This window comes from Perognathus longimembris, chromosome 27 (assembly GCF_023159225.1).
Source record: "Perognathus longimembris pacificus isolate PPM17 chromosome 27, ASM2315922v1, whole genome shotgun sequence".
Lineage (NCBI taxonomy): Eukaryota > Metazoa > Chordata > Mammalia > Rodentia > Heteromyidae > Perognathus > Perognathus longimembris.
In genome coordinates this window covers 7,927,917-7,941,791 of record NC_063187.1, presented here as the reverse complement: position 1 = coordinate 7,941,791, position 13,875 = coordinate 7,927,917, and the positions used below count along the sequence as shown (strand labels likewise).

Sequence of the window (13,875 nt, the reverse complement as noted above, 5' to 3'; positions counted from 1 at the left end):
CAGGGCAATCCAACACCGGCACCTAGGGTCTCACCCGCTGTCCGTCGTGCCGGCTTGGCTCTCGGGGGTGCAGGGGGGCCCCCTGACTGGGCTCCCCGGCTGTTCCGGGGGCGGTGAGGGGCGGGGACGTCGTGGGCGGGCTTGCCGGGACACAGGTGGCCGAGGGGCGAGAGGTGGGGTGCATGGTCTACCTGGAGCTCGGCGCACCCCATGAGGTGCTGCCCAAGGGCGCGGAGACCGCTGTCCACATCGTTCCCAGCCCCCAACACTGGGGGGGGGGTGTCAAACATCCCTAGCCACGTGGGACCCGCAGGGTGTCAGCCCCACAACCTGCCCGGCTCCTGAACCAGCCACGCTGGCTTGCCAAAGACTCTTCTGGAAAGGACCCGTCTGCCACGCTGGTGCGTGCGTGTGCCTTCCCCGCGCCCCTTCCCGCCGTGACGCGAGCGCCCCTCCAAGCATCGGCCCCCCTTGCTCGCGAGATGGTGCGTGGCACTCTGCGCGGCAGCAATCGGAGCACGGAGGAAGGGGCACACGCGTGCAGATGAGGCAGACGCACCTGTGCTTGGAAGGAGGCCGTGGTTCTCACGTGAGGGTGGAGCGTGAACACGAGGACGGTGGGCGTGGGGTGTCGTATCCCAGAGCCCCCGGGCGTGGGGGAGCGGGGAGCCCTCTGGGGGTCCGGGAGGACCTCGTCTGACCCAGGGACAGCATCTTCCTACACCCAGCGCGGGAGGAGCAGAGCAGGGGAGGCGGGACGCCCAGGGCGAGGCCCACTCGGGGGCCGCCCACTCGGCCACGCTGGACACCCATGAAGGGGAGTGGACCAGCGAGTGGACTGCGAGCCGCGGCCGGTAGGGGGCGCTCTGGTGGCCACTCCGGGGCAGTTCTTCACAGAGACGAGGCCGCCGGCCCATCAGAGACAACACTGAAGGCAGAGAGGCAGCGCGGGAGACGGGCGTAGAAAACGGGCCGGACTCACGCTTCTCCAAGGGAGCAGGCAGGGCTTGCTTGGAAGGGTGGCTCCTGGTGCTCTCCCCCGGCGGGGGCCGGCAGGGTCAGGAGGACTCCTCCAGGGCGTTGACCACTTGCTCCAGGATGTCGGGGCAGTGGTCGGCGATCTGCTGAAGAATGGCGTTGGCGAACTCCTGCAGCTCCGCATTGTCGCGCTCTCCCTTCTCCAAAGCACTCTGGAGCTGGAAGGGAAGGTGAGGCAGGCTTCAGATCCCAGGCCCAGCGAGGGTGACGGGAGGATCGCGGTTCACCACAAGGAAACGTCAGCAGCCAGCAAGGCACAAAGAAAAGAACACGTCCGTCCTCACGGAGAGTGACGGGCCCACCCAGGAGCTAACCTGCATCACAGCCCTATTTGCCGCGTGCCTACTGTGTGCAAGGCACTGCAATGAGCGTGCTCAGAAAGAAAAAAAAGCACACAGCGGCTCCAAACAGAATGAAAGGAGCCCGCGAAGGCTGGTGCGTCGGGCCTCCCGCAGCTGCCACCCCACGCGCTCCGCGTAGGGTTCTCACGGACAGAGGATGGGGCACGAGGGCACAGACGCGGCCTCTGCCTTTGCCTGCCGGCTGGTGTTATGACCTGCTCCAGACCTTCTGGAACGAGAGCAGTAACGGGATTTCTAGGGGAACTTGAGCCAAGGACCACAAATCCAACAGCAACTCCATCCCACCGCTCAAGGCAGGGCATGCTGGGAGTTTGTGCCACGGAGGGCGAGGAGCCAGGCCGCTGCCCTCCGGCACCCCGTGGCCAGGTGAGGGCACAGACAGGCAGAGCTCAGAGAGAGGGTGTGCATGGGTGTGCAAACGCGTGCAATCAAAGCCCAGTCAGTGCTCCCTGGAGACCGGTCCCCTCCGCGGGCGAGCCCCTCCCCAGGCTAGCGCGGAGGGTGAGGTGGAGCAGAGGCTGTCCGAGGGGCACCAAGGCAGGCAGTGGCCCAGCCAAGTCCTTCATGCAGCTGGGTTGGAGAGGAGTGCCATGCTTGTGTTACACAGAGAAGCGTGCCAACTGGAGAGGGTGGGCTTGCACGCTGCTGTGGACGGGAGTCTTTGACCGGGCCCATGTGTGGCCTCCAACCCCATCGGCAACAGGCTGCTGAGGACACAGCACCCCGGCCCTTTCGCTTGTCTTGGATTTTGAGAGAGGGTGCCCCTAATCTTTTCTAGGCTGGCCTCCTGCCTCCACCTCCCGAGTGGCGGGGAGAAGGGTGTGCGTCCCCACACGGGAGTGAGGAGGGACACAGGAGGAGCAGGTCAGAAAAGAGGACTAGTAAAGAGGGAATGGGAAGACCTCCGTGAGACTCCATACAGGTTTTGGGTGGGCTCTTATTTCAAGAGCAAGAGAATTGGGGGCCGTCTGTGGAATAAGCATGGCCTTGAAGCCTGGTGGACTGCTAACACCACGCACAGCGGGGAGGCGAGGAGGGGTGGGATGGTCCCAGGAAACGGTACCAGGCTAGCTGTCTGCTCACATGGGCTTGAGAAAGGAAGGAATGTTCTCAACAAGAAGGAGGTGGGCGTGGCAGGCCGGCCGCGTGGGAGCCGCTGTCTCCGCCCATGCTGACGGCTCACATTCTCTCTCTCGGATCTGCTAACCCGAGCGGATGGACAGACGGATGACCAAGTGAAGTGCCCCGTTAGGGAAATGGAGAGCAGCGCCCCTCCCTGCCAGAGAGACCCATCAGAGCGGTGCGGAGCTCTGGGAAGCCCGGCGCCACCGGGTTAGCTGGCTAGCCCCGTGTGTTTGTTTTGGCTTGCAGAAATGAAAAGTGTCAAAAGAGAGAGAATGGGACCCTCACCCTCCCACAAGCCAAACAAACCCAACGAGGAACAAGAAATCCAACGCTGAACTGTCGGGGTGTAAGAACAGGGCTTCGCTGCAGCGGAGACTCCAGGGCTGGGTCAGTCCAAGGCCCCGTCCCCCTCCAGTCCATGTGTCTGGCCGCCACAAAGGGAGCAGGCGTCCCTGCCGCTGGGGCCTGCGCCCGGGGCACCCTCGGTGTCACCCCACAAGCCTGTGTGGCAAGGAGCTGGGAAGGGTTCCTGTGGAGGGCCATGGGCCTTGCTGGGCTTTCTCCCCAACCCCCGGGGGGATGGCCAGCGCTCCCCCAGTGGCTTCCTACGCCTCGGGAGGACCGGGTGGCGGGGTACGAGTGGCTGTCGCAGGGTGGGGGGCGAGCGTCCCAGCACCCTGGCTCCCGGTGTCACGGGTGGGTGGGTGGGGCCTGACCGTGGATTCCCGAGTGTGCGCTGGCATTGGAAGGCTGAGACAGAAAGCAGGAGGGCTCGCGGCCAGTGCCGACGGAGGTGGAGAAGGGCTGGCTCGAGGGGGCTTGTGGCTGGGAAGGCGCTGCAGGCCAGGCTGGCGTCTCAGAGCCTGGCCCCGCACGGACAGACGGACGGACGGACGGGCCAAGCACCCGGAGCGAGCTGCCTCAACCAAGAAGTCAAGGAGCAGCTGGGCAGGCAGCACGGGAGCCCTCCGCACGGCCGGCCGGGGAGGAAACGCGGGCTGGCTCTGCTTATCTAGTGATCCAAGAGACAGGGTCTGGCTGCGGTGCCCAGCCTGGCCCCAAGTCGTCCTCCTGCCTCGGCCTCCCAAGGGGCCGGGACCCCGGGCACGCAGCACGGGGCTTGGCCGGGAAAGGCTCTCGCAGGGCCGATCCTTCCCTGGGGCTCAAGCCAGCACCTGCTGTGTGTGGCCCGATACCCTCCCGCGCTGTGTCTGCCCAGCTCTTCTCCAGCCTCTTTTTTTTTTCTTTCCCTTCCCAAATCAAAACGGGTTTCTTTACCAGTGGTTTCAACAGCCAAATGGCAAGATACCATGGTTGCAGAATAAAAAAGTTCACAGCAGCTGAGAGGAAGAAGGTGCCAAGCCATGTGAAAGGGGGGGGGGAGGGGAGGCTCTTCTCAGTGTAGTCCTTGTACACCTGTCAAGGTGCTCCCCCCTCCTCATGCACACGCATTCCCGCACGCGCACACGCACACGCACTCTGCCCTTCACTGCCCCACTATTCTTTTGTGGGTCTCGCCTGGTGCAGCCTGAACACAACTGAACCCAAGGGGAAAGGAAAGAAAGCAGAGTCATGAGGGTCCGGGACTAATGGGGGCGCCTCCGAGCCTTGCTCAGTGCTGTCTCGGGCTGAACCCCGTGACCCACTGCTTCCAGGAGACAGTGGGGCGAGCCAGACGGCAGTGGCGAGAGCACAGAAGAAGCACGTGGAGTGACCCAAGGAGAGGACAGGGTCACAGCCGAGTTCTGGAACAATACAAATGGGACCAAACCCTGGGAAAGGGACCGGGAGCCGGAGCCCGGTGACCCACGGAGCGTCTGGCTGAGGCAAGCTCATCCCAGCGCGGCGCAGCCGAAGGGAGACCGGCGTTTCCAGTGGAAAAGCAAACAAGAATGTGCACCCGGGGAAAACCTCACCCGCGGCGGACGGTAGAGCCCAGCGGGGCGATGCCCTCGGCAATCGTTCCTAACGTTCACACCGGCGTACAGCCACAGGCACCATCTTTCAAGCGTACAGTCTGATGAGTTCTGGCGAACGTGCCCATCTACCCGGCCATCTCTCTGGCCCTCACCTCAGAGCTTTCCCCTGGACCCTCCGTCCACAAAATTGCCCAAAGTAACCACTGTCCTGTTACCACTCTAGATAAGTTTATTCTGTACTTCCAGAGCAGAGGAGGTGAACTGTCCAGAATATGCTGTGTGTACGTGTGGAAACAGCGGTGAAACCCCCGTATGCTATAAATGTACAGTAATTGACAAAACCTCAATGAACTAATACTACTGGCGAGATGAGTCTTGCTGCTCTCTAAGGACACGAGGAGGTTCCTTATTGTCTCCCTGGCTTTCCAAATAGTTCCCATCCTCAAACTAGGCATGGACAAATTAAGCTAACAGTCACCCACAGGCCCCCAAAGCTGAAGGACGAAGGCACACCCGGTTTTCTCGCCTTCTCTCTTTTCCATGTAGCTATGCAGAGAACTGAACCACCACAACAAAACAGCTAGGGAGGCAGAATTTGAGAGCTTTGTGTAAACACCAGGAGATGTTAGAAGCTTAAAAAAATAATCATGTGGGGCTGGGAATATGGCCTAGTGGCAAGAGCGCCTACCTTATATACATGAAGCCCTGGGTTCGATTCCTCAGCACCACATATATAGAAAATGGCCAGAGGTAGCGCTGTGGCTCCAGTGGCAGAGTGCTAGCCTTGAGCAAAAAGAAGCCAGGGACAGCGCTCAGGCCCTGAGTTCAAGGCCCAGGACTGGCAAAAAACAAAACAAAACAAAAAAAAATCATGTGTGAGGTTTCTTCTTTTACCTTATAAAGGGACAATAGTCTATGAGTTTCACCATCTGTAGTTTCAAAGGTAGAAAGCACCGAGATTATTTCCACCCCAGCAAGAAGAGCCCGACCTTCTGTAAAATCCTGGAGAGAGGAGTCCTACGAGTAGCCAGGGAGGTAAACACAAAGTAGACTGCCCGGGTCCCTGGAGTCACGACGCGGGTCCAGCAGCCGGAGCCCTGGACACCAAGGCGTCCACACTCACCACCCAATCCTCCCCCCGAGGGAGCTCCCCACAGACACGGAGAGATCCACGCGACGGAGCTGCTGAACCCTGTTAGCCTCCCAGGCCTTTCCTCCAGCAGCTGTCACGTCTACCTGACGCCCAACAGCAGGTCAACAGAGCGTCCTTACCCTCCCCTGGGGGAGGGGCCTGGTGGAGCTCCTTCCTATCCACCAAGGGGAGGGATGGTGGCTTTTGGGGGTGAGGGACGGGAACGTGCTGGTGAAAATTCAGTTTCAGTTCTGGTAGGAGTTAAGATCGAGCGGGCTGCTACACACAGCACACCCACCACCGGGGTGAACAGCCTATGGAGCCCCTGGGACGCGGCGCAGAGATTTCAACTGTCCTCACTAGAAAAGCAAAGCTCGCCTGCACATGCGCAGCGCCAGCCCACCGCGGCTGACCTTGGCCGGGCTCGGGTCGAAGGTCCACGGAGGGACCGACTCACCTGATCCTGGGTCATCTTCGGCAGCTCGCTCTCCCAAGCTGCGCGCTCCTCGTCTGCCGTGTAGGAAGCTGGGGGAGTGAGGCCACGGAGGATCAGGGGGTCTCGGTCGTGGCAGAGGGCTGTCAGGTGTCCAATGTACAACTTTAACTTGCTTCTATTCTGGTCAAGTTCTAACAGAGGCTGGATGATCTGAGGTGAGGGAAAGGAGGAAAGTCAAGGTCAACTCGAAGTGAGAAGCTAAAACATTCTTCCTGCAGCACGCAAGATGGACCGAACACCAACTCCCAGCATTGCAATGGTGCAGGGACGAGGGAAGGTGCACCTCGGGGGACCCTCGGCGTAGGGGCGGGGAGCCGGGACGAGATGCCAGGCCCCAAAGACCCCGGTGGCCTCCCGAGTACTCCTTGCACGCCGCCGTCGTGGTGGTGGTGAGCAGGTTGCAGAGGGGCTGCTCCTCCGGGAGGTGCGAGGAGAGCGCGCGTCACCCCGGCGTGGCTCCCTCGTTCGCTCACAGGCGCTGCCGCCCTGGTCTCCTTTCCCAAGGGGACGGAGCGAGCCCTCCACGACACCAGGCCCTACTCGCAGCCGCGGGCTCGCCACCAGGCTGGCGTCTTCCTTAGGATGTCCCCACCTCACCTCCCGGCCGAGGAGCTGACGGAGGTTTGGGTCCTGGTAACTGACTGCCTCCGACAGTGACGCGGGGTCCTTTGTGCACCCTACGGAGCACGATCTTGCGGGAGAGGTCTGAGTTCAGGGATGAGGCCCTGTGTTTTTGTGATACAGAATCCAGGACCTGTCTAGACAAACTAGATCCAAGCGTAATATTATAAATGTCATCTGGGCGGGGGGGAATGACCCACTGCATGCAAAACTCAGAATGTTGGGCCTTTCTTGTCCCGTCAAAGGGAGATGGTTACAAAACAAAAACCAAGTCACTAACCATCTGGAAGCACAGGGCTCTGTTAAACCAGCACAGCAACGCACCTGTCCATGCAAAGTCACTGTGGCCTCTCTCTGGAGTATAGGAGCCGTGTCAGTCAAGTGAAATGCCTTATCTGCCCCTTGGCCCTATCTCTTTTGAGCAGTCCACTCTGTGGAGAAGCCATGGTGCCCCTTAGGTAGAAAGCCACCGTCTAATCTCAAGAGGGAGGAAGGACACTTTTCGTAAATAACGTGCTCTGTCCTTAGGGGCTTAGGCACGTAGGCGAGGAGCCCTCCCCCAAATCAGCACTGTGGTGGGGCCAAACTGCCGCCCCCACTCCCGTCGCTACACAGAAGCTGGCAAGACAGCAAGATTTGTGTTGCGTCAGGGTCTGAGAGCTTCGGAGGTCAGCGTTGGATGGCGTCTGGGCCCTGCCTCCACTCCAGCCTATTCCACAACCTGCTTTTCTTTCCCCTGCTCTTCGTTTCTTTTGGTGGCACTGGGGGTGAACTCAGGGCCGCACACGGGCTACAACAAGCACTGCCACTTGATCCACACAGCCAACCCTATTTATTTGCACTGGTTTTGCTTTATCCCTGGACTGGGCTGGCCCGAGGTCCTATCTGTGCTTCCCTGGGCTGCTGGAATGACAGGCGTAGGCCACAGTGCCCAGCTGCTGTGTTTCACCCAGTAACGCATGGTGGTCAGCTCACTGGTCAAGATGGAATCTTGCAAACTTACTATGATTTCTTATTTTGGTGAGGGGGCTGTGGACAGGGACGGAGTGCGACGTGGGACTTCCGGCACCTGCCCTCGGGGAGTTCGCATTCTTCACTCGGTCACCAGGCGCCCCGTGTGCCTAAGCATCAGTGTTACCCGGATGAAGTCCGAGGACCATGGGGTGAATGAGTGCTCACGAGGGACTCAGCACTGTTGAGGTACTTGTGTAACACTCAGAAGCTCGTAACTGACGTGGACGTAAGATCATGACCCACCGGCTGACATGTGGGCGTGGAGAGAAGGACCCTGGAAGGGCACAGCGTGATCAGCTAACCGAGCCAGGGTATCTATGGCACGCGCTGGCCGCCTCCAGTTCACCCGGGGCTCCTCATTCAACAGTGGGGAACAAGAACTCAGCCACCGAGGGTAGGAACTACCACTGGAGTCCAGAGCACACCCAAAACGCAGCTGTAGCCGTGCAAACCCATCAGGAAAGAGAATGTCTCGGTTTGGATAACGACAGGAGTTCAATTTCTTCTACGGATGCTAGTTTGGTGGAAAGAGCCAGGAGAGGAGCCAGGAGGGGTGGAGCCCCCAGAGGCAGCTGGGGGGAGCGAACGGGGCAGGGTGGCTTCCAGTTCCAGCATGGGCCAGCGTGATTTCTGGGGGCTAGGAAAGCACATTGAGGGCTGGAACCAGTCCTGACAGGTAACACAAAAGGGAGGGAGGGTGTCTCCCTCACCACTTCCCCTCAGCAAGGCAGCCCCCCCCCCACCAGCTGCTCTGCTCAGCTTCCAACTCTAAGACTCCCTGCCTCTATTTCCTTTGGGCCTTCCCAAGTGAAGAATCTAAGATAGATCTTGGCTGCCCGGACAAGAGTTGTCTTTTCTGGATTTATGTCTGCTAGACTCTACCAGGAAATCATATTTAAAAAAGCAAATCCTTTCTGAAAATCTTAAGACACCACGAACCCATCCCATGGATTAACGGTTTCCAGACATCACCCCTTTCACCTTGGGAGCAATCCAGGCTTTGGGCAGAAGGAAAGCGTTTGAGAAAAACAAGTATTGGACTGTTTTCTCTACCAAGTTCCTTTATCTGAAAACCAAACTTCACACGTGTCACTGGATCTACCCCCAAACGCTGGAATTTCCCCATGTAACGATTCTGATGGACACCACATCTCAACATCACCAGTCTTTCAGACTCCTTAAAAAAGCCAAACAGTTCTATCGTGTGAGGGCGACTGCACTGGAAGTCCCTCGCGTGGTGACTGGCATCAGCCGCTGTAGTTAACAGCTGGCGGATCCGAGAGCGGAGGACTTGGGGCCACGCCCTAACACTCGTCTCTGGGGACACATCCAGCGCCATCTCCGGAAGAAGAGCCTGGGGGCCCCACCCGGGCTCAGGAAGTGCTGGCTGCTGACCGGTTGTGAGGGGCTGGGCAGTATAGCAGAATGCCCAATGGAATGAGCAGAAAGCACCCCGGCCTCTGACAGAGCTCACAGGGGAGCACAGCCGAGTGTCAGCAAGTGAGAAACGGGGGATGGGGGGAGCGCAGCAGGAACCACACACGGGGTGGGAGGGGGGCACCCAGGCCCGGGCATGTGAAGCTGGCCGATTAACACCAAGTGGGCTTCTAGATCAGCTGTGAAACGCCTTGATAACTCAGAAAGAGAAAAGAACATTCCAAGTGCGTACACAATGTCTTCTCTACTAGGCTTTACTTTTCAGTACGCCGCCAAGGAGCGTCTCCACACATGAACCCGTGTCCAAATTCTGTGGGAGCTTTAGGGAGGACACCCAAGGCCAGAGGCCCCGTTTTCCTCCACCCATGGTGCCTCACGGGTCACGGGGTGTGGAAACTAGGAGTCAGAATGAAAGTGTGAAGTAAACTCAAGCTGGAGCAATGGCAGGAGAAGGGGGCCGAGGATGTGGAGAGAGCGGCTGTAGTCCTCAACGGCAAATGATGGGAGGACTTGCTGCCTGCACCCAATACACACACCCCCCGTTCTGGAGGGCTTTATGCCCAGTTGCGCCATGGGCTTTAGCGGCGCGGACCTTGTTTCCCGTTAGCTGCCTTTGCGGACGCCGACCGGGAGGGAGACCTCATACCCTTCTGGCGTTTGCTATCCACAAATGATTTCCAAACATGCAGTCTTCCAGAAAAAACAACAACATTGCCACGCTAGTGTGAGGCTGACAAGTGCAGTTCAGGGTTGGACATTTTGTGTGCCTCAAGGCTTTCAGCTTCCCCTGCGCTGGCTTTTCTGATCATTAGTGTCTCAACAATCATACGCTCTTCCTGCGTGTGCCGTGCCCAGAATAAGGCCTCAGGCTCAGGCATTACTACATGCACACGCTCACGGAGGGCCGTCGACTAGCAGGGGCCAGGCCCGTCCACCCAGAACTCGCGCAGCCCGGCACCGACTCTCGTACCGCCCAGGAAGGCAGAGCTGTTGGCCGGGCTGCTTGTCGAGTCTGCGCTCAGGTCAGTTACTGCCACCGGCAAGGGGTTTACCAGCCAGCAAGTGAGGAGATACCCCTGCGCCTCATGATCTTCAGAGAGCGGTGTCTACTTGAATGAACACTGCGAGGACGTCCCAGCACCGCGGTAGGGTCTCCCCCGTGTGCCCCAGGCTGGCCTCAAACTAGTGATCCCCTGCCTCTGCCTCTCAGAGTCTGGGGTTACAAATATACGTCATCACACCCCGCAGAGCGGCGGCGGCGGCCAACGGCATGCAGGCCCTTGGTGGGTGGCGGCGTGGTTTCAGAGATCGGTACAAAGGCCATTTTAACCCAGAGGCAGATCTGTATCGGTGTGCAATCTTACACTCCGCAAACGGTGCAGAACCACCTAGCGGCACAGGGCCTAGGGCACGAGGGCAGGTGCTGGAAACACTGCCTGGCTTGATTCCTGGGCCAGCCACACGCCGGAGGCAGGACCTACGAGCAGCCACGGTGCCTGTGTTTTATGGGGTGGTAATAACCCACGTGCCTGTCACCTAGTAACCATCAGCTCATTTTTTTTCCCATGTATCCTGGGATAACAGCTAGCCTGGTGAGGGCTCGGGGGGACATGCAAAATCTAAGTTCTTCTTAGTTGTGACATTTAACTAGTAAAAAGAACTGACAATCATAAAATGATTCTCTAAAACCAGGCTATTATTCCTGTGATTATTTACTATTTTTTCCTCCCAGTATTGAGGTTCTAAAGTCAAGGTCTCAGGTGTACTTGTTCGGATGGTGCTCTGTCACTCAACCAACACTTTTTGTGTGGTTATTTTGGAGACGGGAGTCTCGGACCTTTCTGCCAAGGCTGGCCTTGATCCACATCTCTGGATTTAGCCTCCTGAGTAATCAGGATTGTAAGTATGTGGCATTAGAGCCCAGCTTTAAAACCAGAAATATCTGTGTGCCGGTAGCAGGGCTTACACTCAAGAGATGTCACAATAATCTCTTGTCTTTCTTGCTCATGGACGGAGCTCTATCACTTGGGTCACACCTCCAGCTTGGCTTTGAAGTTTTCTGCTGGTCCCGGGGCTTGAACTCAGGGTCTAGGCACTGTCCCTGAGCCTCTTTCGTGTTCAAGGCTAGCGCTCTACCACTTGAGCCACAGCACTCCTTCCGGCTTTTTCTGAGTAAATTTACTGAAGACAAGAGTCCCATGGACTTTCTGTTTGGGTTGGCTTCAAACCACGATCCTCAGATCCCAGCCTCCTGAGTAACTAGTATTACAGGGGTGAGCCACTGGTGCCCCGCTCAGCCTGGCTTTTAGATAGTTAAGTGGAGATGAAATCAAGTGGGTGTTTGGGCTGGCTTTGAATGACAATGCTCCAGGTCTCAGTCACCTGAGGAGCTAGCAGTACAGGCATGAGCCACTGGTGCCCTGCTTCTAATGCAAGTGTTCTCTGTGGACTTGAGGATCCACACACGGGTGGTAAAGGAGTATGAAGAAGGCGTTTTTCAGTGCATTAAAAACTGAAGTCAATGATAAAGATCCTGGTTCAATGCCTGGAGGGTATAACAACATGAAATGCCACCTCAAAAGATAACCACGATGTGACCAAACCGGACATGTTTCATTTGACGTCAGGGTGTCAAAAGCAGAATTTGAGTTACCTCATTTCCTATTTACACGAAAGGAGCTCAGAAAGCCAAAGACCTTTTCAGGCTTGCCCAACTCTCCTTGTACTAGAATCTGTGGCTCATCTTGACATTTACCAAACAACAGGGCTATACGTTCAGTGCTGACTATGTTTCAATGGAATCAAAGGAAGTCTTGCTAACAAGTGTTTTGCCTTAAGACCTGAATTTCTACCAAAAGAGAAAAAGGCGTCTGCTTTGAATATCTAAACACTAAGTCCTACTTGTGCACCACTTTGATCTCTTAACATCACCGGAAGCCAGTGACGCAGGCCAGCTACACCTCAATCAAGTGTGTCATTTAATTCATCCCAGAAACGTCAGATCTAAATGGAAACAGCCTCCTCCCCCAATTGGGAAGGAAGGGGAGAGGAGCACCCTCCCCCAGCCCAGGGCTGCCAAACCACCACCACCCAAACACAGCCCAGGGCAAGAGGCTGAACGCAGTGGGCCCCGCCTGCACCTCAGCACCCACGAGGCGGAGGCAGGAGGACCACGAGTCTCAAGTTGGCCCAGGCTAAGTAGAGAGACCCTGTGCTCGCGCCCTCACAGGCAAATAGGGAAGTTGAGCTGGAAAGGGTAAAATCAGTATCATTTGGGCTCTCATTAGAAGTTACTCTACGACAGAAGAGAAAGAAGACTCGATGCTCTGCACTGTCCGTTTTCCTGTCTCCGGGCAAAACTGCCTCGGGGCCGTGCAACCCAAGGCACTGCGGTGTTTCTTCTGCATGGCTGGAAATTCCCAGACCTGTGTGCGCCCCCTGCAGGCCGCGCCACACACATGCGTGCGCGCGCACACACACACGCACAGAGCATGGATAGAGAATTGGCACACTGACTTGCTCTGGTCTCTGCTCCCATGCATCCTCTAACGTAGACAACTTTCCGGGTAATACTGTTCATTTGTCTTTGTGTCAGGGTTTTGCTATGGAGCAAGATGGCCTGGAACTTGCGATCCTCCTGCCTTGGCCTCCCTAGTGTTGGGACTATAGGTGTGTGTAACCATGCCCAGCCCACGTGTCACCCGCACCCACAACCATTCGGGAAGCTGCCCCCGTTACCACTTACCTCCTCCCACTCCTGTCCGTGTTGGACAGGAAGTGGCCAGCGCAAGCCTGCATGGTTTTAGGCAGTGTGACATCAAAACACAGACATTTAAGGGAGAACTGACTCCAAGACAGTGCACGCTCACCAAGAAGCCCAGGCAGCGGCTGTGGCGTGTGCCAAGCCAGTGTGCACTTATGCGGCACAGTGTGCGCCAAGCCAGCAGTGCGCACTTATCAGTGGTCTGACTAACTCCCCAGGAAAAGAGCTCCTTATCAAACCCCAAGGGCCTCGGGCATCCAGTCACAGGGAGACAGGGCCCGGGCCGCCTGGCTGGAAAGGAGAACGCAGACAGCGTGCTGGCAGGTGCCGAGAGGGAAGAAGTCCTTTCACTGGCTTCCCAAACATCTTCCCCACTCCCAGGGGCTATGCCGGGAGCCATGGCGCACCCCGGGGATGTCCTAGGTTCTCACCCTGGAAATCCAGAGTCTTTACCACAGGCAGGAACAGAAAGTGGTACCGTACGGTGCAGAGTGTAAACAAAAAGATGATGCGTTTATAATTAATTATCACTAAAATCACATGTCAAACCTAAGCTACTGGTGGTATATTTGGTTAAATTTCTACTGCCAGTGCATGTATGTCACAAAAACCTCCAGGACACTGCAAAAATCATCCAAGATAGGGTAATTTATCGGCAAAACTGCAGCTGGGGAAATTTAGTCATCTGCCTGCCCTGGGAGTTCTCCCCAAAATGTAAAGGAAGAAACGAGAAAAGTGACCGTTAACACATCAAGAGAAAAGAAAGAAGTCACAAAATCCACATCCCACAATGTCAAAAGCACAGCACGCACGCAAGAATCATGAGAAAAAGGAGAACCAGAGGGCTCACTGGGGTCAGGAGTCACGGAGATGGGGGGCACACGAGGATCAGGAACCACGGAGACGGGGGGCACACGAGGGTCAGGAACCACGGAGACGGGGGGCACACAAGGATCAGGAACCACGGA

General features: G+C 57.3%; 1 protein-coding gene across 3 annotated transcripts in view; it reads right to left on the bottom strand.

Annotated features, from left to right (window-relative positions):
- Nucleotides 1–664: 664 nt before the first annotated feature.
- Erc1 (ELKS/RAB6-interacting/CAST family member 1) overlaps nucleotides 665–13,875 on the bottom strand; it is a 99,932-nt gene continuing 86,721 nt past the window's right edge. For 2 of the 3 annotated variants that reach the window (XM_048335261.1, XM_048335262.1), the window contains exons 17-18: nucleotides 6,034–6,222; nucleotides 665–1,196 (exon numbers count right to left, since the gene is read on the bottom strand). In XM_048335261.1, the coding sequence (XP_048191218.1) occupies nucleotides 1,059–1,196; nucleotides 6,034–6,222 (327 nt within the window). In that variant the 3' untranslated portion in view covers nucleotides 665–1,058. The remainder of the gene's footprint in view (nucleotides 1,197–6,033; nucleotides 6,223–13,875) is intronic. The other variant, XM_048335263.1, reaches the window with a different exon arrangement.